This window comes from Lagopus leucura, unplaced genomic scaffold (genome assembly GCF_019238085.1).
Source record: "Lagopus leucura isolate 7727_CA_CO unplaced genomic scaffold, USGS_WTPT01 Super-Scaffold_100036, whole genome shotgun sequence".
Lineage (NCBI taxonomy): Eukaryota > Metazoa > Chordata > Aves > Galliformes > Phasianidae > Lagopus > Lagopus leucura.
In genome coordinates, this window is record NW_024962285.1 from 2,956,020 (window position 1) to 2,979,942 (window position 23,923).

At 42.3% G+C, this 23,923-nt stretch overlaps 1 protein-coding gene across 5 annotated transcripts in view; it reads left to right on the top strand.

Annotated features, from left to right (window-relative positions):
• SEMA6A (semaphorin 6A) overlaps positions 1–22,355 on the top strand; it is a 114,321-nt gene extending 91,966 nt beyond the window's left edge. For all 5 annotated transcript variants that reach the window (XM_042882799.1, XM_042882802.1, XM_042882803.1 and 2 more), the window contains one exon: positions 18,010–22,355. In XM_042882799.1, coding sequence (XP_042738733.1) covers positions 18,010–19,199 — 1,190 coding nt within the window. In that variant the 3' untranslated portion in view covers positions 19,200–22,355. The remainder of the gene's footprint in view (positions 1–18,009) is intronic.
• The last annotated feature ends 1,568 nt before the right edge of the window (positions 22,356–23,923 follow it).

The window sequence follows — 23,923 nt, forward strand, 5'->3', positions numbered from 1 at the left end:
AAAGGGTTGACTCATGGGAATGTGACATTTGTGTGCCACAGTTTTAGTAGCTAAATATACTCTGGGATTGTTGTTTCTGAGCTACCTCACATTTCTCGCTAAGATGGAAATGTGTAGTGCAACCCGTAGAGTGGGAATTATGCATTGCTATCCCACTGGCATTTTCATTGTTGCCATTAAGAAATCTGCTTTTCTCATTGCAAACAAATGGAAAAAAAAAAAAAAAAAACAGTTCTGATTGGGCAGACCGCACCCTCTTTCCTTTTCTCCATCTCCTCCACAGAAAAAAAAAGAAAAAAAACCCACAGCAAAACAAAACAACCTATGTTCTAGAGTATGTTTATGTTTTGTTTCCTTTCTTGCTGTGTTTTACCCTTGATTTAATTGCTTTGGTCTTGATTTAATTGTGTGTTTCTCACCTTTGTCGATAGAGTTTTCCTAACCTCGCAGTCTAACCTTCCCTTCTGCTGCCATTGTACTGAGCCTCCCTCCCACCCTTGGCAGTCATGAAGCTCCTCCTGCGAAGAGCTCCAAGGCTTTACCTGTACACCCAGTAGTGCCCCAGTAGCTGTGTCTGTAGTCATTCTACTAACCATAGGGGACCTAGGTACATCATACCTATACCACTGATGGAGAGGCCTGTGTGAAGAATACAAAGTGATTTTCTCATCACCTTGCTGGCCCTTCTATGCTGTCTCCTATCCCTTTTGCCTCCCTTTAGGAATGCTTCATGCTTTTCCAGTACCAGATTTGCTAGCACAAATATAGCCAACTGCTCAGTTTTCTCATTCATTCCTCAAATGTACAGAGCCTGCATTTATTGACAGTGTTCATAACTTGGCTTTAGATTATGATTTCTTTATACTGTTTATTTTCTGCAGCATTCAGGTGGACATGGTTTGCCTGGGCACTGACCAATAGAAGCATAGCATTATTTTTAGCAGCCTTAATGCTTGTATTCTCATTTGTGTCAGTGCTCATTATGAGACGGTATCTCCTTTTCATAACAAAACCAAACCTTTTTTCAGTACCAGCATGCCAATGGTAAAAAACTGATTAGAAGCAGGATGTGATGCACATAGCTTATACTGTTAATAGCTGCTGTTTGGATGTCCAGAATGCTCCTGTAGATATGGTATCTGTTAGTGTCTGTTATTTCACATGAAACAGTTAATAATTGCAGCCCTCAGGAGGTACAGAGTTCAGTATCTTTAGCACTAGTCAATAATTTGGAGAGGGATGTATAATTGGGAAGCCCACGGGCTGATCCTTCCACAAACTGCCTCCAGATGATGTTTTTTGTTGTACACAAGTGGCAGCGTTACTAATTTTTACTGAGGTTATCACTACTTGAAAGATTTACTAAGTGCTGACAGTGCTATCTGGAGAGTCTGCAAATGTTAGGACAGACTCTGCTCCAGGGAGACAGAATTGTATGAGATTTCAGGTACGGTTACAACAATAAGTGCAAAGTGCTGATTTAACAAGATCCTTTCATCATGAAATGAGAGGGAAAATTCTATAGCAGAGCAAAGCTTTGGACTCTTTTCGCATAAGTTAATCTGCCAGTGTCGATCGTAGAAAGGCCAAGTTTTGCACCAGGAACTTCATTGCAGAGGTTTTCTTTTGCACAGAATGTTACTGTGTGCTGATATGCACAAGAATCTAAAAGGTTCAAAATATGTCTTATCAGAGGAGGGAGGCAGAGCTCATTGTTACCTTGCCAGCAGTTTGTATTAATTCAGAAGACGGTTTAAAGCAGCACAGCATTTGCCATGACTATATTCTGAGTCTGTGTTTGCAGGTCTGAGGGGGAGAGTTAGAATTTTCCAGGTGAAGCAAATGCTGCGTCTGTGGTTTGTCTGTGTTGCAGTTACACCAAGGTCAGAAGGAAATGGTCGCTTTTAAAAAAGGGTTAGGCTGATCCAAGAAGGAATTGCACCATAGTCAGCTCTGCCCAGATGAGGATCAGGAAGCCCTGTCTACACAAAACATATGGAGGAAGCTATACAAATGCTGCTATTCTTTCTCCTGTCTCAAACCATTGTCCCCATGAACATAAAACAGATTGCAAGTACTCTGCCACTCACTAACACTTTCAAGTACTGAGGAAGCAATGAAGATAAAATCAGATCTGATTCTTCACTTTCTGTACATTCAAGTTTCCTCTACGCAGTCTGATGAGTGTTATAAGAAGGGGAGTAGCAAATCTGCCCTGTCTGATCCATTAGCATTTGGCTGAGATTGGAAGTGAGGGCTTTGCTTACTTGAAGCTGCCATGCTGTGCAAAGGGATTGCATGTACAGAAGACTTAAATGGACTTAGTCCATTTTTGCACATTCACATCTAGATTAAAACCTAATTATTTTGCCCTTAGGATTTAAAAAGTGGCAGATTGGATGAGCATATACTAAACAAAGCCATATAGGTTTGATTTTTTAAATCTTTTTAGGTGACTATCATCACCTTACTGTAAACATACCTGATTCTACAGGACACCTGATTCATGTTTGTCACATATTCTAGCTGCCTAGGTGAAATGCTAAAATATATATTAATTAAAAAAAAAAAAAGCATATTTTTCTAGAATGCCTATAATAAGCAACTTGTCCAGAATCTGTTTGTCACAGAGACTAATCACAGAATGCCTCTGCTGTAGGATGCCACTTTAGCTCCTTACCAGATCATTAACAGATAACTACTGTTAACAGTCAAATGAAACCAGATTTCTCAGCAGAATTTTTAGTGGTCACATATCTGTATCACAAGACCAAGCTAATATTGCTTGTAAATAAGCCAGAAGGTTGATAACCTCACCATGCTGGAATTACAGGTACCCTGTGACATAAACAAGAGGGCTGTGCAGTCTGGGTTAAGGGAATGCACCAGACCTGTCCAGAGCAGTGACACTGATCCTTCATCTATTCCATTGTGCATGCATGGTTCTGTCAGTTCCAGAGCCAGAGGCAGCTAATCATCTCAGGTTGCATCCCCAAGTTCAAACGTGGGCAGGAGAAAAAACAGCACTAATTAATAAAATGGGAACTATATGTATAATCATTGAAAAGTAATGCTGGAAGAAACATTTCTGAGAACAGAAACAGAAACTTTCTTCAAACCTGCTTCCTTCATAGTTTGTAAGTTTTAAGGAGAACAAGAGCAGGGAAGTAGGGAGTAGACTAAGCATGAGGGAAAAAAGGACAGTAACTAAGTCCATTAGCATGGCCATATCCGTAAGGCCAATTTAACTTAAAAAGGGGGGTTGTAATAGAATGCACTGCAGTGCTTTAGTGTGCCTTCTCAGTTGATAGTCTTCCTTTCAAATCTTACATAGAAAAAAGCTTCAGTTCTTTGAGTCAGGTTTTCTGTAGGACAGAATGTACAAGGACAGGAGCACTGTAAAGTGTATTCCAGCACACAGTGTCTAAGGAAATGATGACACCTCATCACTGTGCCTAAGTTTTTCAGAAATCAAAATGTTTCAATGTTTCATTGAGAGTTTGGGTTTCAGATTTAACTTGCAGAAGTGTAAACACAGGCAGCAGGATTTAAACTGAGAGACAAGAGTTATGTAATTTATTTAGTAGCAAAAAGAATGCCAACAACAAGAAGACATTACTGATAATAGGAGAAAAATGCAAATGTGAAACTCCTTTATGAAAACTACCAACAGTTCTTTTCGTTGTAAATGCATCTCCATACTACTGAATCCTCCGAATAAAAGAAGGGCAAAGTTTAAAACAGAGCCCATCAAATGTCAAACGTGGCTGTAGGAAACAGCAGGTATCCTTGACCTGCAATTGTCCACCTGCATAGATTTCAAGTCAGGCTATCCATTTACAGGCTGCAACGAACAGTGGAAGCCTGTCTTGCTAAAACAGGGAAAAGCTGCCCCAGAACCTTGATCTACTTTTTTCAATAAAAGAGGCCATGTCTAATTTGTCAAGACAGCTGCGCAGAGTTCGGGGCAGTGGAGCTATTGTGTGATAGACAACATTCCCAGCTGCGTTCATCCACAGCCACCCGGTGAGGACAGCTTGGAGGAGGAACACAGACTGCCTGATGCTTTTGTTTGACTCTTGTAGCACTGACATATTTATCAGGGGCTGGGAATTCATTCCAGGCTATGCTCGCCCTACAGGGCCTCTACTCTGTCTGGAAGCAGCAAGGAATAATTGATGGACAGGATGCTAAATAACACTGCATTCCATTTTGGGGACATAAATGTTGAGTGCAGGGAGGTGCCGGGCAATGCAAACATGCTGAATGGGCAGGAAAGAACTTGGCCTTAAAGCAGCAGATTTTTGAAGGAGCTTTGAAATGTTGAAGGGATTTAACAGCAGAAAATCTTGCAGTCGAAAGGAGCCTTAAAGTGCCTTTTGGTGTTAAATTAATGCCAATGTATAATTAAAATGTCAATATGCTCTTAAAGATATTTGAATAATTCATCTTTTCTTACATAGGATGTACATAACTTCAATAATTGTATTAATTAGTAGTAAGATGTCCTGTAGTAATTTTTCAACAACCTGAGCACTGACAGTCCTGGTTCAGAGCACTTGCAAGATAATCTGTGGACTATAAGCTGTTTATTAATTACATGCTTCTGTAACAGAGCACCACATAATTTCTTCTCATGTAGATAACCTCTCAGTGAACAGGCTTGGTATCCCTCTCTGTCTGTAGGATCCTGACTGGTTCTCTTCTTTTTTCACTTAGAGTTCTTTAAGAGTGTAAAAAAAGCAAGCTTATTAGCTTATATTTTTTTCCATCGGAATAGGATGGTGCTTACTGATTAGTAGCATGCTGTTAATTAAAAAAGCCTGGAGAGGGCATAATGTAGACTTTGCTGGGTTAATTTTACTTAACATTCAATACAGATAACAAATGCCATCATATTTGGAAACCTGTCTTTTCTATGAATATCTCTAGTTGAGCCAGGTGTCCAGACAAGTGTTACTTTGAGCTATCTGATAGTGAGACAACATAGCCTTTGGTCTTCAGTTACTTTGCTGTGACTTTTGCTTGGTTTCATTCGTGTTCCAAGATTTTCTGCGCTGGTATCTCAGAAGGAGAGGGAAAATGTGTTCTTATGAAGGAAGAAAGAGTCTTATGGGCATTTTACCGAGAAGTCTTGAAGCAGATAGAGTAAATTTACTGCTGTATCAAAAACGTGTGTTCTGACAGCCCTGTGAGAAAAAAAAAAAAACCTTCACCAACCAAATTCTAAGCTATTAAAAAATCTCGGTTTGCTCATATCCAGAAGAGACTTGTCACAGTTTGGCTGCTAAATACGCAGATAACTCCATGTACACTGAGTATTGGTGCTGCACTTGATAAGCAGTTTAGCCATCTAGCAGATAGTCTGACAGCCTTCCCTGCCCCAGCAGATCAGAATAAGTCAAAGTCTGTGCAGAAGTAGATTTTAACAGCTCCATTGACATTAGAAGAGCATAGTGCAGTTCTTAGAGTAATTGCTTGGGGAGCGTTAGGGGCCGGATTTGGCACAGCTGAACAACACAGCAAACATTTGAAATGGCCAACAGCACATTCATCATCAGCTTTGTGTCGGCCAGGAAAAATACCTGCAGTGCTCTGAAACTCTGCGTCCCAATGGATAGCCTCCAGATCAGTCCCAGCTTCCCATGCCTACCAAAATGCTCAGCCCTGAGTATTAAACTGTAGTTATTCCAACAACAACCAAAGACTGCTGTTTTCTGTGAAATAAAATCTCAGATGGAAGTGCAGCTTGGTAACATTGTCATGACTGGCATAAACTAGCCAGTTCTTTCATATGCCCAGCAAGGATTATTTTAATTGGAAAGTAACACGACATGCATGCTGACAATAATATTGCATCTTACTCGTGCTCCATCCCATCTTACCCACAACTGTGGTAGAAATAAAAGAGGAGCTTTTAAAACAACAACAACAACAACAAAAGAAAAACAGACATTTTTTAAACCCTACAAAGCTAGTATTACTCACTATCGTGTTCTTAGAGGGTTATTTTGGAGAGGCTGGAAGATTGCTCAGACAGCCATTAACAGCTCAGGCGGTCTATTTAAGAGTGCACAGAAACACCTCCTGAAAGGCCATACACCAAAGCCCTCAGCTAGATAAAGTATTCCAAGAAGCATGTATTTTCCAATTGTTTCTTTATTCCTAAAACCATAAAACTTCACTGAGTTCCTATCTGAAAGCAACCATAGCTGTAATCCTGAAAAAGCCATTCCAGTCTAAAACACAGTCATTCATGTTGGTTAATGTAATTGATTGATTTTACAAAGAGCTATGGAAAAGAATAGACAGAGCACCTGCCTCTCTCCCCTTATACATTTAGAGTCATTGGTCTGGCTAGCTCATCAGGGTAACCACAGATCATAAAGCTGGCTGAAGACTGAGTCCCACTTGTTTTTCTTTACAGAAGCCAACAGAAGTGGTCTTGTAATTTGGTGCAGAAAGGGCTGTTGGCATTTGCTTTGAGCCTGTGATTGGTGCTGGGGAAATTCTATTTCTGCCATTAGCATACAGCTCCCATCAAGCAGTTCAGTAATTCCCCGTGTGTGTTCACTGCTGAATGACTCCCAGTCATTCAGACTCCCAGTCAGGTGGTAGAGGGAGGACACAGATCAGGAGTGCCCTCTGTCCCTTCTGCTGCGTGCTCTCCCCATTGAACCTCTCACATTCACCACAGAGCCTGCCCAGAGATTTGGGCAATCTCAGCTCGTAATATAGAACATAAAGAGCCCTGCTCTTTTTTGCAGATAGCATTCAGCTTTATCTCTACAAAACAGTCGTCTCTATTCAGTGTCCTAAAGAGGTCTTACAGTCCTGCTGCACTTTGTATGCTTTTTGTCTAAATATGACCAGGCTACAGGCAGTGCCCTGAGGCACTCATCCAGTAAGACCCAGTGATTTCCCACACCCAGTGGTCCCCAGGGGTGTTTGTGCAGTTTGGTATATGGTTGAACTAAACTACTGATATCAAAATCAGCAGGCCCTTGCACGTACCCAGCATCCAGACCTGGATGGACAGCATAGTTTCTCTCTGCTTACTCATGGCAAGACAGCTTGATGGCATCAGCTGTGCTTCCCTTGAAGGTTTGGGCTCAGCTACACTGTTTTTAGAAAGAAAAGAAAACATATATCACAAAGGTTGTGATAAATTTTTTTACACTCCCAAGTGCCAGGGGAAAAAAAAATGAAGTGCTAACTTCTCACATGGAAATTTGTTTATCTATAGATCAGTAAACACATCTAGAGAACTGCTCTGCAGATAGGAGAAAAGCCAGTCAGCTCCTTGTTCTAGCACCTACCTTCATGATGATTAACTAGCTGTGCAAGCTGCCTGGTTTGCCTGGAGCAGTGGGAAATACTGTCTTATAAAAAGAGTGCAAGCAGAAAATGAACAAACATTGCAGTAAATTTAGAAAAAAAAAAAAAAAAGGGAATTTGGAACAGTACCAGAATCAAGCGGAATGCTGGGGAAGTATTTGTAGTGCAGGAACACAGCTGCCCGTGAGATGTTCCATAAAGCAGACATGCAGCCTATCTGCCTTCCTCTGCTGACAGTCAGAGGGTATCTGGGTGTGCTGGAGAGGAAGTGGGTTTGGGCACACCTCTGTGGCAAGATTGCTGCTGGCCTCAGGGCAGCTTTTGGGGGCAGGTCAGCACCTACTCACCATACTGTACTCTCTGAGATGGAGTTTGCTTCATCCAGCAGATTTGGCCAGAGTCGTCACTGCAGGCATTAAAACAATGCACAGATGGGAAGCATCAGTGAAGTTATGGCATTGTAGTATAAATGTACACTCAGTGTCTGTGAGATGGAGAGATAGTATAAAAATTGGGTTAAAAAAAAATGCGGAGAACTATAAATTTGACAGACAAAGGGAAGAATGCATGAAAGAAGCCAAGACTGGAGATACAAAATTAAATAAGAGATGACAGTTTCTGGACAAGATGTCCAGGAAGAAATGCTACCTGCTACCTAGGATGTAGCTGGAGTAACCATGCTTGCTTTACTGGAAGTGCTGCAGATTTCAATAACGTAACTGAGAGGAAATGAGGCTTCTGATATTTATATTGGAGGAGTTGTGATGTACAGAAAAAGAGGTAAAATCAGTCTTGCTGACTGTTATAACCAGTGTTTCTAACTCACTGCAGTTTTGCAGTCACTTAACTTATTCAGTCACATGAGGCGATGGGGACTAAAAGGAAAAAGATAAGCCTAACATCAGACACACATAAACTATTTTCTGCTACAGCCTCAGCCCTGTAAATATTTCTAGAAAAATCAGTCTTGTCTTGCAGTGACCACTGGGAGCATGTTTTAATTCCTGACATTGCTAGCTTGGTCACCTAGTTGTATAACTTGAACAATCTTTATCAAGAACCTCAGAAAATAGGACATATATATATAGGGCATAATCTTAGTTAAATCTTGGATGTTTAACAGATGATTCCTTCAGTAGTTCAGCTGTGATGTGCTTAGTTACCCTAGTAGCTTAAAACTGGCATTTCCATTTTAGTGTCTTGAAATATCAGAGCTGAAGCAGAAAAGACTTTTGGTTTTGTGTCGTATATAGTGTTTGGAGTTCAGCCCCAGTAAGGGGCTGCTTCGTGCTTCAGCCTGCTGATCAGAGCTGCTCTTGTTGACATTCAGCAAACTTCACTTCTCCCTGTTGTGCAGAAAGGTCATAGTTCAAAACAGGCTGTAAGAAAGGAAAAGCAAAACCACAGAATGTCTCAGTGACAGCTTCTCTTTCCCTGACTCGGCATGTAACAAAACTTCTTCCAGAAAGGCACTGGGCTGCCCAGAATGCATAATACCCAGAAATGCATAATGACCAGAAAAAAAGAAAACAAAATTGTTCTGTGCCCTCAAAGAAACTGCATGCAGTGAAATGGGAACTGTGAAGGAGAGAGATTCACTTTGCAGGCTACAACAACTTCTCTGGAGTCTTGAATTCATGCATAATCAGCCAAACATATGTAAATCTGGTTTAATCCAGCTGTGAAAAATCCCTGAAGTAAACTAATAAAGAGCAGCTGGGTATGTTTAAGCTCATCCCAGGCATACGAGAAAGGTCCCATAATGTGCACTTGAGCTTCTTTTACGTCATTAGAGGAAATACAGCAGACTTTAAAAGAAACTTGTGTTTTTAAGATGCAAAGCAGTATAAAGCTTGCCTCTGCTGAGACAAGCTACAAAAGAATTAATTTTCCTTGACATTTGGATTTTATACATCTTGTTTCATCTGCTGCAAATGCCTGTTTTACTGTTCTAAGGGACATGCTATATCTGCTTATTCTCCATCACAAAGAAGCGTCTAAAATTATCTTTGCTCACTGGGAAAGGATGAAAGGTAAAGGGAAGTACTGAAATCGGGAAAGTTCAAAATGATCAGCCATTGCATGCTGCCTGTTGGTGGGACTAAGGTTCTCAAGTTCCTCCTAGTGCAAGAGCCACCCTTCATATTGAGTGGGACAAATAACATTGGGCTGCCTTCAAGAGGGTGGTGGCTCTCATCACTGCATCACAGATTCAGGAGGTTGTGTAGCTCAAACCTGCTCTCATGCATGAAAACTTAATAAATCGGTTTATTTGCAGTTATTGCTTATAAGGTAGCACAATTTTATAAGTTCTAAGAGCTGGCTGCTCCAATCATTTTCAGTTCTCCCACCCCTTCATTTCAGTAGGGAAGGGAAGATGTCTGGGCATGAATTTGCTGGTTTAGTGCCTGTGATTTCCATCTATATTAATCACTTTCAGTGAAGAACTTCTCCCTTTTAATTGCTGAAAATTCACACGTATGACATGGTATAGGTTTTGTCTGGCAGCTGCGGTACATAGAAAAATTGTGTTGCAGGCTCATAAGAACACAAAGTCTCGTAAAGTCTTTTAAAAATATTTCAAGACGTGTTTTCTCATATGGATATGGTGGAGTAATTTCACAGAATTGTACGGGTTGGAAGGGAACTCTGGAAATCATTTAGTGCAACCCACCTATAGAAGCAGATTCACTAGAGCAGGGTGTTCAGTGTTTCCCAAGGAGAATCCACAGCCTCTGGGCAGCCTGTTCCAGTGCACTGCCATTCTCAAAGTAAAGTTGTTTTTTCTCATATTCAGATGGAACTTCCTATGTTCCAATTTGTGCCCCATGCCCTTTGTCCTGTCACGGGGCACCACTGAAAAGGGCTTGACCTCATCCACTTCACTCCCACCCTTTAGATATAATAAGCATTGGTAAGATTCCCTTCCATCCTTCTCTGCTCTAGGCTGAGTAGTTCCAGGTCTCGCAGACTTTCCTCAAAAGCGAGATGCTCCAGGCTCTTCTCATCTTTGTAGCTCTCCAGTGGACCTTCTCTAGAAGTTCCTGGTCTTTCTTGAACTGGGGGTCCCAGAACTGGGCACAGTACAACAGATGTGGCCTCACCAGGACAGAGCAAAGGAGGATCACCTCCCTCGACCTTGTGCCTTGGCCTTCTTGGCCACAAGGGCACACTGCTGGCTCATGACGAGCCTGTTGTCCACCATGACACTCAAGTTCCTCTCGGCAGAGCTGCTCTCCAGGAGGTCAGCCCCTAGCCTCTGCTGAAGCATGTGGTTATTTCTTTAAACTTTCTTTAGTAGCTTATATATCTTAAAAAACGCAGGAATTAAAATTCTCCATCTTCCCACTGGGAAGTGAGGCATGTGTTATCTCCCCTTTTACTAAGTTGCAATTGTTTGTTTTTAGTTTTTTTTTGTTTTTTTTTTTTTTTCTATAGGGAGCATGTTGACAGTCATTTATCAGGTGTGAGAAGTACCGTAATTTGAAGCAGTTGAACAAAAAAATAAAACCAGCCTTAGAGATCAATAGATGAACCTGTCCTGGAATACTTCTGAAATAAGTCTGCTCAAGGTCCAGAGCATACTAACAGAGGGCGCTATGGCTGACTTGATTGCATCGATCCTTTTCAGGCTTGCTGTGTGTTATCTACTGATCTTTTCAAAGTTCTAAAGTATACTTTCTCTTCATACTTACAGTGATCATTGGGCCACTTGCTTCTGCTTTTGTTTTGTTTTGTTTTTGCTTAAGATCTCACCCACCTTCAGGTAGCTATCTTTGAGAGCCATAAGAAGATACAGGAGCCACGAGGAGATGGATAGTCTTCTCAGCAGTCATGCAAATTTAATAGTTACAGACCTTTACAAATCAACAATACAGATTTACTATGAGGGAGACAAAACAAACAAACAAAAAATCTGCCAGCAGCTTTAATGATGAGTATTTCAGTTAATACTTTTTCTATGGGCTAACAATGACAGTCCAGAAAACGGTAGGTAGGAAAAAAAGGAAACTGGGTAGACCTGCACTGAGTCTGTAGAGCAAGGCCTTGCAGCTAGAAGGTAGATAAAGAAAAAAAGCTACTTGCCTTTTCCAGCAAAGTACTTCCAATAATGTGGATAATATCAAATCTTTGGCCTTACGGTGTGGTTGGTTTATTTCAAACTTAGAAGTTACCTCTTTGAGAAAAATAATAGTATCTCAGAATGCTAAGCTCTAGTTGTTCATGCTAGTCGTTGCTATCACTTTAATTCTGGGTGTCCAGTTTTGCTTCATCTGTTGTTTTTTTTTAATCCTGTTTCTGGTTAAATAGGAAGAAGAAGGCTTGTTAATACCTGCAGGGATTTTCCAGGCTGAAATAGTCTTTTAGCAGCATGAGACTGTCTGTAAACACAGTTCTAACACCTGGAGACACATGTTGAAAACCTTTTCAATGGCATTTTAAAAAGACATTCAGAAGCCCATAAAAACCTCCATCCACTACAAGCTTATTCCAGCACTCCTGCAAGTCTAAGCAGAGGGAGTCACACATCAGACAGAAAAGCTTACACAGAAGAAAGAAATTAACTGCAAGGTTTTCTCCTTAAATAACAGCAATAAAGAAACCATTGTGCCTTTTTGGAACAATGACTTGCTCTGTAGAAACTCTCAAGTGATTTTGTAGGTGTTGGAGATGGAAGTGGGCTGATTCCCATTTAGGCAGAGAGGTGAAGTTTAAGTCACAAAGACACCCACTCCCAAACTTCTGTAAATGTGTGGTCTAGACTTAAATGCTACCTTATTCCCTGGTAGTTATTCTCCCATTTCTCTGCCAAAACATCATTCTTCATTTCCCACCTCCATGTTTCAATTTCATGCGTGCCACCATTTTGGGTTATTACTTTACCATCTGTCAGTGGCAACGCTGGGAAACAGACAATGACAGCTCCCTGCAGGGTTGATCACAGAGCATTCTTGATGCACGTGGCATGTGGTCGCCTCATTGTCCAGTGTACACCTCTCAAGGCCATAAATCATTTCTGGAACAGAGGGTCTTTGTATCCATACCACAGTTAACTGTAGGACTCAAACAGAAATGCATTATAGTTAGTGACAGGTAATGAGGTTATTCACGTACAGGAACCTGTGGTTATGGAACCAGAGATTGCTCTCTGCCCTGCTCTTGTTATTCTTGCTGATTTTAACTTGGTTGTAAAAGAAGGCAGCATCTGGCCTGTTGTATCACTAAACCAGACTCCAGCTATTCAAACTAGGAAGTAGTTACTTGTTTTCATTCATCAAGAAGTTGTGAGGGTTATAAAATTACTGTTTGTGCTCACTGTAAAGCATAGACCATTAAGCAGACTTGGAGGAAAATGACACTGGAGCTCTTCTTGAAGTTTTGCCATCTCTATTCCTCATCACTTAAGAGAAATAACACAGTACATTCAAAGCCCTTTACCACAGCTGAGCGAGGTTTATTTAGATATTCCATTATGTAAACAGAGAATCCTTTGGAGGACTTCTTACTTCATATTTCTTTCCAGGTAAACATTTCACCAATACTTTTCAACAGCTTTTCTGCAGATTTTAGCTTACTTTCAAATTTGCTTTTGCTAAAATGGGCCAGAATGTATCACACTTAAAGTTTCCCCATAAAAAGTAAACCATTTATCCCATCAAGGAAGAAAATTTGGCTAGGCTAATGCAATTTATTCTTGACTAATTTATATTCACTTTTTTATACTTGATTATGAAATTGGTAGCTTAATCATTTGTTATACTGTCATTCTCATTCTGAAAATTGGAGTGTCAGATCTCTCCTCCGATAGGATCTCCTTGTCTCTTGTCTCTGTTTTGATAGAACTGCATTACCACAATTTGCTACAGTTCAGCAAACCACAGTTTTTGCTGAAATAGGAAGCAAGGAAAGGAGTAAATGCTTTAATATCCATATATTTATTATTTGTCCTCCATTATTGAAATTTGCAGTATTGGCATTCATTATTCCCATTCCTTTATGCTCATGTCATGTATTCTTTAGGATGATGAACTATATTCTAATATGATTACTTCATCCTAATTACATTTCTGCCTTCAGAATATCTTTTCCTGTTAGAATTAGAACAACCAGAACGTGCACAGAATAGTTACATCAGCATTTTGATGCAATGACATTTTCAGCGCCATGCACATCTGTACTGTTTTAGCAGATTTAGCAGATGTCCAGGTGAAGTCCTAACCCTTGGATACTTCTGTTAGTTAATGAAAAGAAAAAGCCTCGTCTCCTTCATGCTTACGATTATCTAGCATACAGTAGATCCATATTATTTTATCAACTCCAGTCTTTTCTCTCTTATTTTCACCCACAGACATTCAACAAGTCATTTCAGACTGAAACTCTGTGGAATTTTGGAAACATTTTTCTTAGCATTCTGGAGTACTGTGTCCAGGTCTGGAGCCCCCAGTACAAGAAAGGCAGGGAGCTGTTGGAGAGGGTCCAGAGGAGAGCCACGAAGATGATCAGGGGACTGGAGCACCTCCCCTACAAAGACAGGCTGAGGGAGCTGGGCTTGTTCAGCATGGAGAAAAGGAGGCTGCGGGGTGACCTCATGGCAGCCTAAAGGGAGCCTAAAAACAGGAGGAGAGTCAACTCTTTGAAAGGGTTGATAACAGCAGGACAAGGGAAAATGGTTTTGAGGGAGATTGAGGTTGGATGTCAGGGGGAAGTTCTTTACAGAGAGAGTGGTGAGGTGCTGGAACAGCTGCCCAGAGAGGCTGTGGATGCCCCGTCCATTCCTGGAAGTGTTCAGGGCCAGGCTGGATGGGGCCCTAGGCAGCTTGGGCTGGTATTAAACATGGAGGATGGTGGCCCTGCATGTGGCAGGGGATTTGGAGTTTCATGATCCTTGAGGTCCCTTCCAACCCTGGCTGTTCTGTGATTCTGTGATTAACCAACCAGCCAGCCAACTCTCTGTATCTTACCTGTAATGTCTGCTTGAAGTAGTGAATTATATATCAGATCTCCTCTCTCATTAGATGGGTAAGAAGTGATATTTTATGTTTCAGATTCTGATAGTACAGGGTGTACTGAATACACTGAGAAAATGAATGAAGAATGTTTGAAGATGCAAAACAAAAGGACATGGGATGAAATTATGGAAAGTCAGTGGCAAAGGAAGGATTGTGTTTTTTGCTGGAATCACAAGAGCTATGAAAAGTGGAGAATATCAGGTGACTAGCCTGGCCCTCTCAGTAGCCAGAACTAAGTATATCCCACGTGGGAAAGCCTGCAGTGCTAAACCCAGCTATGATTTGCAATAGACAGACTTTAACCTCAGTGGGAAATTTCAGGGAGACTGACAAGTGTCAGCGTATTTGTTGTGCTTACCTACAGGTAAAGTCTGATCTTTGAACATACAAATATTTAACCTCATATATGTCTTTGAAGCTTTTTGAGTTTTACTGCTATTCTACCCCCAAGACCTTTTCCAAAATGATATTAATACTAGGTTTCACTCCCTCAATCTTGATAGTAGGATGCTGAACATTCCTCATACTTTTTAATAATTGTTTCAGTTCTATAATCATGTTTCAGTTTCATAATGCAGGTCAGATCTTGCCCGTCCTAATCATTTCATTTGAAGTTGTTAGGAAGACTTGCATAAAAAAAAACTTGGATGTTTATATCATAAGAAGTAAATTACCTCATTAACCTAAGTTTGTGTCCAGAGAAGAACTACCTGCTTAGAGCAAAGCCAGTAAAGTTAAATGTCGTTTCTGTCTTGTATAGGAAACATAATAGAATCATAGCATCATAGAATCAGTCAGGTTGGAAAAGACCTTAAAGATCACCAAGTCCAACCACAACCTAACCCTATTACCCTAACAACCCTCCACTAAATCATGTGCCTGAGCTCCACATCCAAACAGTTTTTAAACACATCCAGGGATGGTGAGTCAACCACCTCCTTGGGGAGCCTATTCCAGTGCTTACCAGCCCTTTCTGTAAAGAAATGCTTCCTGATATCCAACCTAGACTTGGATAAACTCTGGGAGGGCTTGAGCTCTAGAGGAAGTAGCAGGAATCAGGCTGATCTAAAGCCCTTCTAAATCTTTGCTGGTAAAACACTTGCAGAATGAGCTGCAGCATTTCAGCTACCTTTTTCATGAACAGGCATGGTCACTCATACTGAACTGTGTGATAATTTTGACACATTCATTGTAATGATTTCATGTCCATCATTTATATAAAACTGATGGCAAGAGTTCGTGCTGCTTTTATGCAGGGATTGTGATTTATAGCTGTCAGCTGTTGAACAGCCCTCAGCCTGAAGGCTGCAGGAAGTGCCAGGCATGGAGCACCCATCCACCCATGGTTATACTGGGCTCTGAGGAGAGCAGGACAGCTTCCACAGAGCAAACTGGTTTCTCTGCTGTAACTCCTTCCTGAAAGACCTATAAGCATTTGAAGGAAACCTCCATCCCAGTGGCTAGGCATTTTTCCTCTGTTGTAGGAAGCAGAGCAACATTCTCATAGCTTGAATCACATGAGTTTGAGTCCTTCTATGGAACCATTTTTGGGGCTTGAATACACAGCTCCCATCTTCTGCCTCCATGTCACTTCTGCATATGATGGGTAGAGAGGCAGAAATCCTTAAGCTAGAAAAAGTCTTGTCCATCCTCTAGGGACACAGATGGTTTCTGCTTCCAGACACAGCTTAGTGGCTGTCGGTACTTCTCTAGGTAGATGCTGATCAGGTATTTTGAGCCTTGTTACTGTAAAAACGTTAAGACTTCAGAGCAGTGAAATGCTGCTCCTACTGACAGTACTGTAACCACTGCACTGTGTCTCTGGGTTTTATACAGGAGCTCTGTGTGTGGATTTAAATCACAGGGTTAGGCTCTACCAACTTTTGCTTAGCGCTCATGACAAAGAGTAGAAACATCTGACTGTGGAAAAGCAGCTGTGCTTTAGAAACATGTTCTCAGGAACATTTGATCTGAAGATGATTTCTACTTATACATTGTTTCCAGAGGTCTGTTTTACTTCCCTTACTCCTTGACTATGAAGATTTGTATGATTGCAGAATCTGGGCTTCATGAGCTTCATGGCATCATCTGTTCCTGCTCTTTATTCTTATGAAATCACAGTCCTTGGTGACAGCATAATAACTTCCATGGCAACTGCCTGTGATGTCACAAACAGAAATTCAGGATTTCAAGAGCTGTATTAAATATAAAGACTCTACCTTGTAATAAATATCTCATGTCCAACTAAACTCAGTAACTAAATGGGGGCAGAAAATACATACTATAGTAATAGTGCTCTACTTAGCCATAATGCTTGTCAAAGGTTTCCTTGAGATGAGGACAGCCTTTCAGTGTTTTTTTTACCATAGTATTTTGCATTTGAATCTAATTCTGGGCCACTGATATCTTGTCTGCCAAGTATGTAAAAAGGTGCCTCTCTAGGAGGAGGTGATTTGTGACATGGAAGTTTTGTATCTTTGCAAAGACTCAGGAGTGCCTTGCAGGTAATTTTGCTGTCTTGCTGTCTCTCCTGTAATAGGACATGGCTGGCATTTCCTTAGAGCTCGTGGAGCTTTTAACGCCCTGGTGTTTGGACACTCTCTGGATAAAGAGTTGGGAGAGATGTTCCTTCAGCTCCTTGTAAGGCAATGGCTGCAACTTGTTAAGCACGAAGAACAAAACCAGAAATCAGAAAGCAAACTAGATGTGCTGTGCTTGTCTTTCGTTAGTGCTGCTGGCTTGGTGCCCAACTATGTCAGAAAAAAAAGGAAGTTTCTTTCTTTAGAAATTCAGGGCATTGATTAATGCTGTGTTAGCGTCTTCAGACTGAGGAGAAATGCCACAGATGCCTTCTCTGGCAGCAAGGGCTTGGAGGGCCGAGTAAGATCTGACCATAATCTGTGACCGCAGCACAGGGGCATAAAAAAGAGACCCTCAAAGTCAGAGCTTTCAGCAGAAAAGCATAAGCTTCAGCACAGAGGTGAGCCTATTCATGTGTCCAGAACAAGGAAGAGCTTTAAGAATGAAAATAGCAAGGACAGTCCTCTAGAAGGCTCAATACATTCCTGCAGTGCTCTGTCTTTCATAGTTATTTAAGCATCCTCCTGAAGCTCAGGCCTGTGACACTGACTTTTAAAACATATGACAAAGATAAAAGAATGACACTCAAAGAAAGAAGCCTTAAACAATGTGGGATGCGCTTCTCTGATATTTGCAGAGCTTCTCCCCTCTCTCTTTCTTTCACAGGATTTTCAATGTGAGCAATTTAGTAAAAATAAGTAGTAAAAATAAGATGGTATTAGCAGAACAGAGATTGAATGAAGGGAGGAATGAGCAGTATGTCAGAGGAGGAGCAGTAATAGCTCTGACCTCTCAAAGTGAGTGTGTATTTGCCCAGGGCATGGATTTCAAACTGACTCCATATGCCCTGCAAGTGAATTCTCTCTCCCCTCCTGGACTTCATATTCAGCTCCAGAATTGAAATCCCAAAGCTGCTCATGTAAGAAGTAGCTGGCAGGTACAGCATATCTCTAAATTTTGGCAAGCTGGTCAGAAATCATTTGCAAAACATGAACAAACCGCCTTCAAATAAAGCAGTTAAAGATAAGTGACTTTTCCCTCTCCTTGGTTTGCCTAACCACTGTAATGCTGTTTATTGCAGGAGTGATTCGTGAGAGTTACCTGAAGGGTCATGATCAGCTGGTGCCGGTCACCCTGTTGGCCATTGCAGTAATTCTAGCTTTTGTAATGGGGGCCGTCTTTTCGGGCATCGTAGTGTACTGTATCTGTGACCATCGCCGCAGAGATGTGGCTGTTGTGCAGAGAAAGGAGAAGGAACTGACCCACTCCCGCCGCGGCTCCATGAGCAGTGTTACCAAGCTCAGTGGCCTCTTTGGAGATGCTCAGTCCAAAGAACCAAAGCCTGAAGCTATCCTCACACCTCTGATGCACAATGGCAAGCTGGCCACACCAGGCAGCACTACCAAAATGCTAATCAAGGCTGACCAGCACCATCTGGACCTGGCTGCCCTGCCAACCCCGGAGTCCACCCCAACCCTGCAGCAGAAAAGGAAGCCCAACCGTGGCAGTAGAGAGTGGGAAAGAAACCAGAACCTCATCAATGCCTGCACAAAAGATATTCCCCCAATGGCCTCACCCGTGATCCCAACTGACCTGCCACTCAGGGCATCTCCTAGCCACATTCCCAGTGTTATGGTTCTGCCCATTGCCCAGCAAGGCTACCAACACGAGTATGTTGACCAGCCAAAAATAAGTGATGGGGCTCAGATGTCTGTGGAGGACCAGAATGCCACCCTTGAGTACAAAACCATCAAGGACCATCTCAGTAGCAAAAGCCCCAGCCATGGGGTTAACCTGGTGGAAAATCTTGACAGCATGCCACCAAAGGTACCTCAGCGGGAAGCCTCACTCGGGCCGCCGAGCACCTCCCTGTCTCAGAGTGGCCTGAGCAAGCGGCTAGATGTGCATTCTTCTGCTTACAACGTGGACTACAAGAGAAACTACCCTACAAACTCGCTCACAAGAAGTCACCAGGCATCGACCCTCAAAAGAAACAACACCAACTCCTCTAACTCATCACACCTCTCTCGAAATCAGAGCTTCGGCAGGGGTGACAACCCACCGCCAGCTCCGCAGCGGGTGGACTCCATACAAGTCCACGCTGCACAGGCACAGGCCATGACTGTATCACGACAGCCGAGTCTCACCACGTACAACTCTCTGACCAGGTCAGGGTTGAAACGCACGCCCTCGCTAAAGCCAGACGTACCTCCCAAACCTTCCTTTGCTCCGCTCTCCACGTCCATGAAGCCCAATGACGCGTGTACATAATCACAGTGGGGTGGGTGGGGGGAGAACGGCAGTTAAGCAGAAGTTGCCCTTGAAAGAGAGTGTTCTGCAACTGCTCCTCTGAGAAGATGGTTGTTGCAAGCTAAGGACATGTTTGTTTCTGCTCTCTGGGAAAAGTGGAATATTTTTTTAACCCGAGCCATATGACCTATGGTTGAAGGTTTGCAATCGCAGGACTCGCCCCCACAGCCCTTCAGTTCTTTGCTCAAAGGACTAGCCCTCCATCACAAACATTGAGCCAAAAGCACACAGGTGAAAGATGACTGTGACATTTCACCCCTCCCCCTCCCCCTCAAACTGCACAGTGCATTCCTGAACTGGGAAAGAGTGCTCTGGAAAGCAAAACCAGTAATTAAAAACAAAATAAAAATAGGAAGAAAAAAAAAAAAAAAAAGAAAAAGAAAAAGGAAAAAGAAAAAAAAGAAAGAAAAAAGAATCCATTGATAAAGCTAACTCTGACTTAACAATGGCAGAAGTTTACTAAATGCAGGTACTGTGAAATGCCCATCAGTGTTACAGCCATTTGGTTACAGCAGTTATAATGCCGTGCTGGGCAAACTATGTCATAGATTTCTGCTACCTTTCTCTTTTAATGAGTAACGTGACTGTTAACGCAAGTAACTCCTCTTATTTATTGTTCAACTTTTGTTTTTCCTAAGGAAATGACTTCCGCATATCATCCTGTGAGCAGTTCTTCAGAGAAGTACCTTGAAAGTTATACCTATTTAACGTGAAACCCGTTAACTGGAGTAATTAAAACTTTTATTTTTCCAATAAATTCACTGAGTTAATTAAGTTGGAGCTGGAATTCTGAACTTTGTGCCTGGACTGTCTGATTAGCTGAAAAAAAACGGGGATATCTATTTAAATCTCTCAGCTAATTAGCTGGCTTGGCCTCTGACCTAAGACAGCGACAAACAAATACCACAGGTTCATAACTTGTAACGCAACTGCAAGAGAAACTCTTTAAAAGCTGCACATTTGTGCGCCATTGCTATCAACATAGCTTTGTCAGTAGCTAATTCTTTCCGTGACGGCACCAGCTTGTGAATTGCCATCTCATTTCACCTTGCATGTGAGACGGCAAACGAAATCCTCAAACAGTGTGAACTAATTAATATGCCGGCTGTTACCATGCATAAATTATGGTCTTATCACACGGGTTTTTCGTGGGAATATATCTGTGAATAGCCTGTTTTCTTCCACATGTAAATTTGTGCCTTACACCCTCAGTTGTGTATAATTGTGAGCTGTAGTATGTAAAAAACCTTTTTCTTTTTCCCCTCGGAGTAATGCAAATATTTATTGGTCCTCCCTCCTCCGCGCCCGCTCGAGAACTGGAGCAAGGCATTCGAAGAAGAATGCGGCGGCTATCAGCATCACCCCACAACCGTTGCTAGACCAGGCCAGTGCCATCCCCTCTGGGTCGGTTCCACTTTCCAGCCGTGCCAAGCCCTCTCCCCAGGGCACTCTCCCTCCGCGCTGCCTTGCAGCTCCGTGCCTCCCCCCACCCAGCGACCACTCTCGTGGCAGCAGAGGAGACACCAACACCTTGTCCTTGGGGACAGCGTTGTCATCCATCTGCAGACAGGCACCGGGGCAAGAGGGGCCGTGCCTGCAAGCAGCCCGGCAGCATATCCTGCATCGCACCGGGCATGCGGAGCTAAGCCGGGTGGGCAGACTCCTGCTGCAGCGACCTGCTGCTCCGGAAGGATGCTGCATGTACTCCCCTGGGGAAAAAAAAAAAAAAAAAAAAAAAAAAAAAAAAAAAAAAAACAACACAAAAAAAAAAAAAAACACATTTTTGTTTGTTTGTTTTTTTTTCCTTTGTTTCTTTGGTGCGACTGTGCATGTAGCTACGTGGGAGTGTGCGCGCGCACAGGTGTGTGCGTGTGTGTGTGCGCGCGCAGGCGTGTAAGTCCCTTTTCCACTCTTTCAGTTTATGCAAAAAAGAAAGAAAAAAAGAAAAAAAAAAAAAAAGTAGATGTGTTTTAAATTTGTTACGATAACTGTGTCAACATACTGTAGACAAACGATGGGGATCGCTTCTAAGCTTTTTATATATATATATATCTATATCTACTGAACAGTATGTTTGAGTAAGGTGGTTGTTTCTGTTTCAATTTGTTTTTTAAAATTTTATACTTCAATTTGCTTTCCAGGATTTTGGTTTTGTTTCTGAATGACTGAAAAGACAGATTCAAGTCCGTTAGCTTATAGATGGTATATATAAAGTCTGAATGGTTTAGACCAAAGTGTGTAACAAGGGTGCTTGCATGTGATTTCATTTCATCATGGTTTCTTTTACGACACGGTTTTGTTCACCTTTAGTGAACTATGCAGACTGGATTAGGTAGATCTGTATCCAAAGCAATGTTGTTGATTTAATAAAAGCAAACAGAAAAGAAGAACTTTAAAAACCATAGGTAGCAAGGTCATTTTTGGAAAGAACCGACTCACAGCCTTTTCACCAGGCTCCAAACCCCCCCCTCCCCCTCCCCCTTCCCCCCCGAGTACCAAAATGCACAGGTCCATTGCTATGACTTGGCAGAGTCTTCTGTCAAAACACAGAAATGAATAATCACAGCAACAGCTCGTATGGCGATCTGCCTTTGTAACATACATTGCATCCGCTGCTCGTTTGACCTTGAAATGCCCGTTTTGTACTCAATGGATTTTCTGTTCTCATTCTCCTGCTTCACCCTTTCTTTCGAGGGGTTCATAAGCCTATGTGTGCCTTTGCTTTCCACCCTTGCTATACACTGGTAGATGCAACAGATTCAGACTCTCATTTGCTGTAAAGTTGTAGAGTATTGTGATGTCACCGGTTTCCCTTCATTTCCACATCCCCGTAACATCAGATTCACACCTTAATGTACGTTGTAAAAAAGAAAAAGGAAAAAAAAAAAAAAAGAAAGAAAGAAAATTAAAAGACAAAGAAAAAAAAAGAGAAGGAAGGAAAGAAGACGAAGAAAAGGGGAAACAAAAGTTCTTGATTACTTATGGTAATAAAACCAGACTGTTCTACCTTATTTCTTGTGCCCTACTTCCTTTGTTTCTGTGAGGATCCATCGTTTTTGTTAAAATCAAGAAAGAAAACTGTTGTTTTCAGTCTCTATCAGAAAATAACTTGTCTTTACAGTAAAGTGGTGGTAATTAAAAATTGAATCACACATTTGCTCTCCCTCTGTTGATATTCCACATTTTATTAGCTTGTTCATCATCAAATATTTATGGCAGACTTGGTGGTTTAACAGATCAAGGCAGGGATTTAAGCACACGTGGCTCACCAAAATAGATCATCCTATAGATGTGACTTCATCTCCAGATTTTGCACATTAATAACGGGAGAGCCTGTGTTTTCTTCTAGCAGGCATAGATCTATTGCACTTTGTAGGCCTAATTTAGAGGATGTTGCCTGAGACTTTCAGTCTGCAAGATGTTAGTAAACAGATGAATTACAAAAGTGCATACTATCTCTCTAGTGCTGGCAGCGATTAAAACATACCTCTATTCTCTGAGCTGATTTTGTGCATGTGTGGACTGCTTACACACCGCAGCTGAACATTCAGCTCTGACAGTGGCTGGCCTTCATGATTTTGTTTTGTGACACAAGCTTTCTGTGATCACCTAGAAACAAGGGATTGGATTGAAAAATTTACCCCCTGTACTCTGTAGGTCGCACACCGGCTTTGCTGCATGACCAGGGCGCTCCTTGCTCATAAATGCCTTCACCCATCTCACACTGCAGATGGTGTGACGCAGGCTTAGCAGAAGGTGGTGAAGTAGTAGCATTGCTTGTGGAGCAGGAGACCATGAATCTAAAAAGAGATCTCACAAAGCCTTGGCACTCTCTCTCATCAGTGGAAATCAGGAGGCCTTTGAAAGCTCCATCTCCCATTCTCTCCCCTGATACTCACCAGTCACAGAATCACAGAATCACAGAATTGTAGGGGTTGGAAGGGACCTCCAGAGATCATCGAGTCCAACCCCCTGCCAAAGCAGTTCCCTACAGCAGGTCGCACAGGTCGGCATGCAGGCAGGTCTGGAACATCTCCAGAGCAGGAGACTCCACCACCTCCCTGGGCAGCCTGTTCCAGTGCTCCGTCACCTCACTGTAAAGAAGTTCTTGCACACATTGGTGCAGAACTTCCTATGCTGCAGTTTCCAGCTGTTTCTCCTTGTCCTGTCTCCACTCACCACTGAAAAGAGTCTGGCCTCGCCATTCTGCCCCTCACACCTCAGATATTTATAGACCTGGATCAGGTCCCCTCTCAGTCTCCTTTTCTCAAGGCTGAACAGACCCAGTTCACTCAGCCTTTCCTCATAGCAGAGATGCTCCAGGCCCTTCACCATCTTGGTGGCCTCCACTGGACTCTTTCCAAGAGATCCCTGTCTTTTTTGTACTGGGGAGCCCAGAACTGGACGCAGTACTCCAGATGAGGTCTTACCAGGGCAGAGCAGAGGGGGAGGATCACCTCCTTTGACCTGCTGGCCACGCTCTTTTTAATGCACCCCAGGATGCCATTGGCCCTCTTGGCCACAAGGGCACACTGCTGGCTCATGGCCGACCTGTCATCCACCAGGACACCCAGGTCCCTCTCCGCAGAGCTCCCCTCCAGCAGCTCATCCCCCAACCTGTACTGGTGCATGCAATTATTCCTCCCCAGATGCAAGACTCTACACTTGCTTTTGTTAAACCTCAT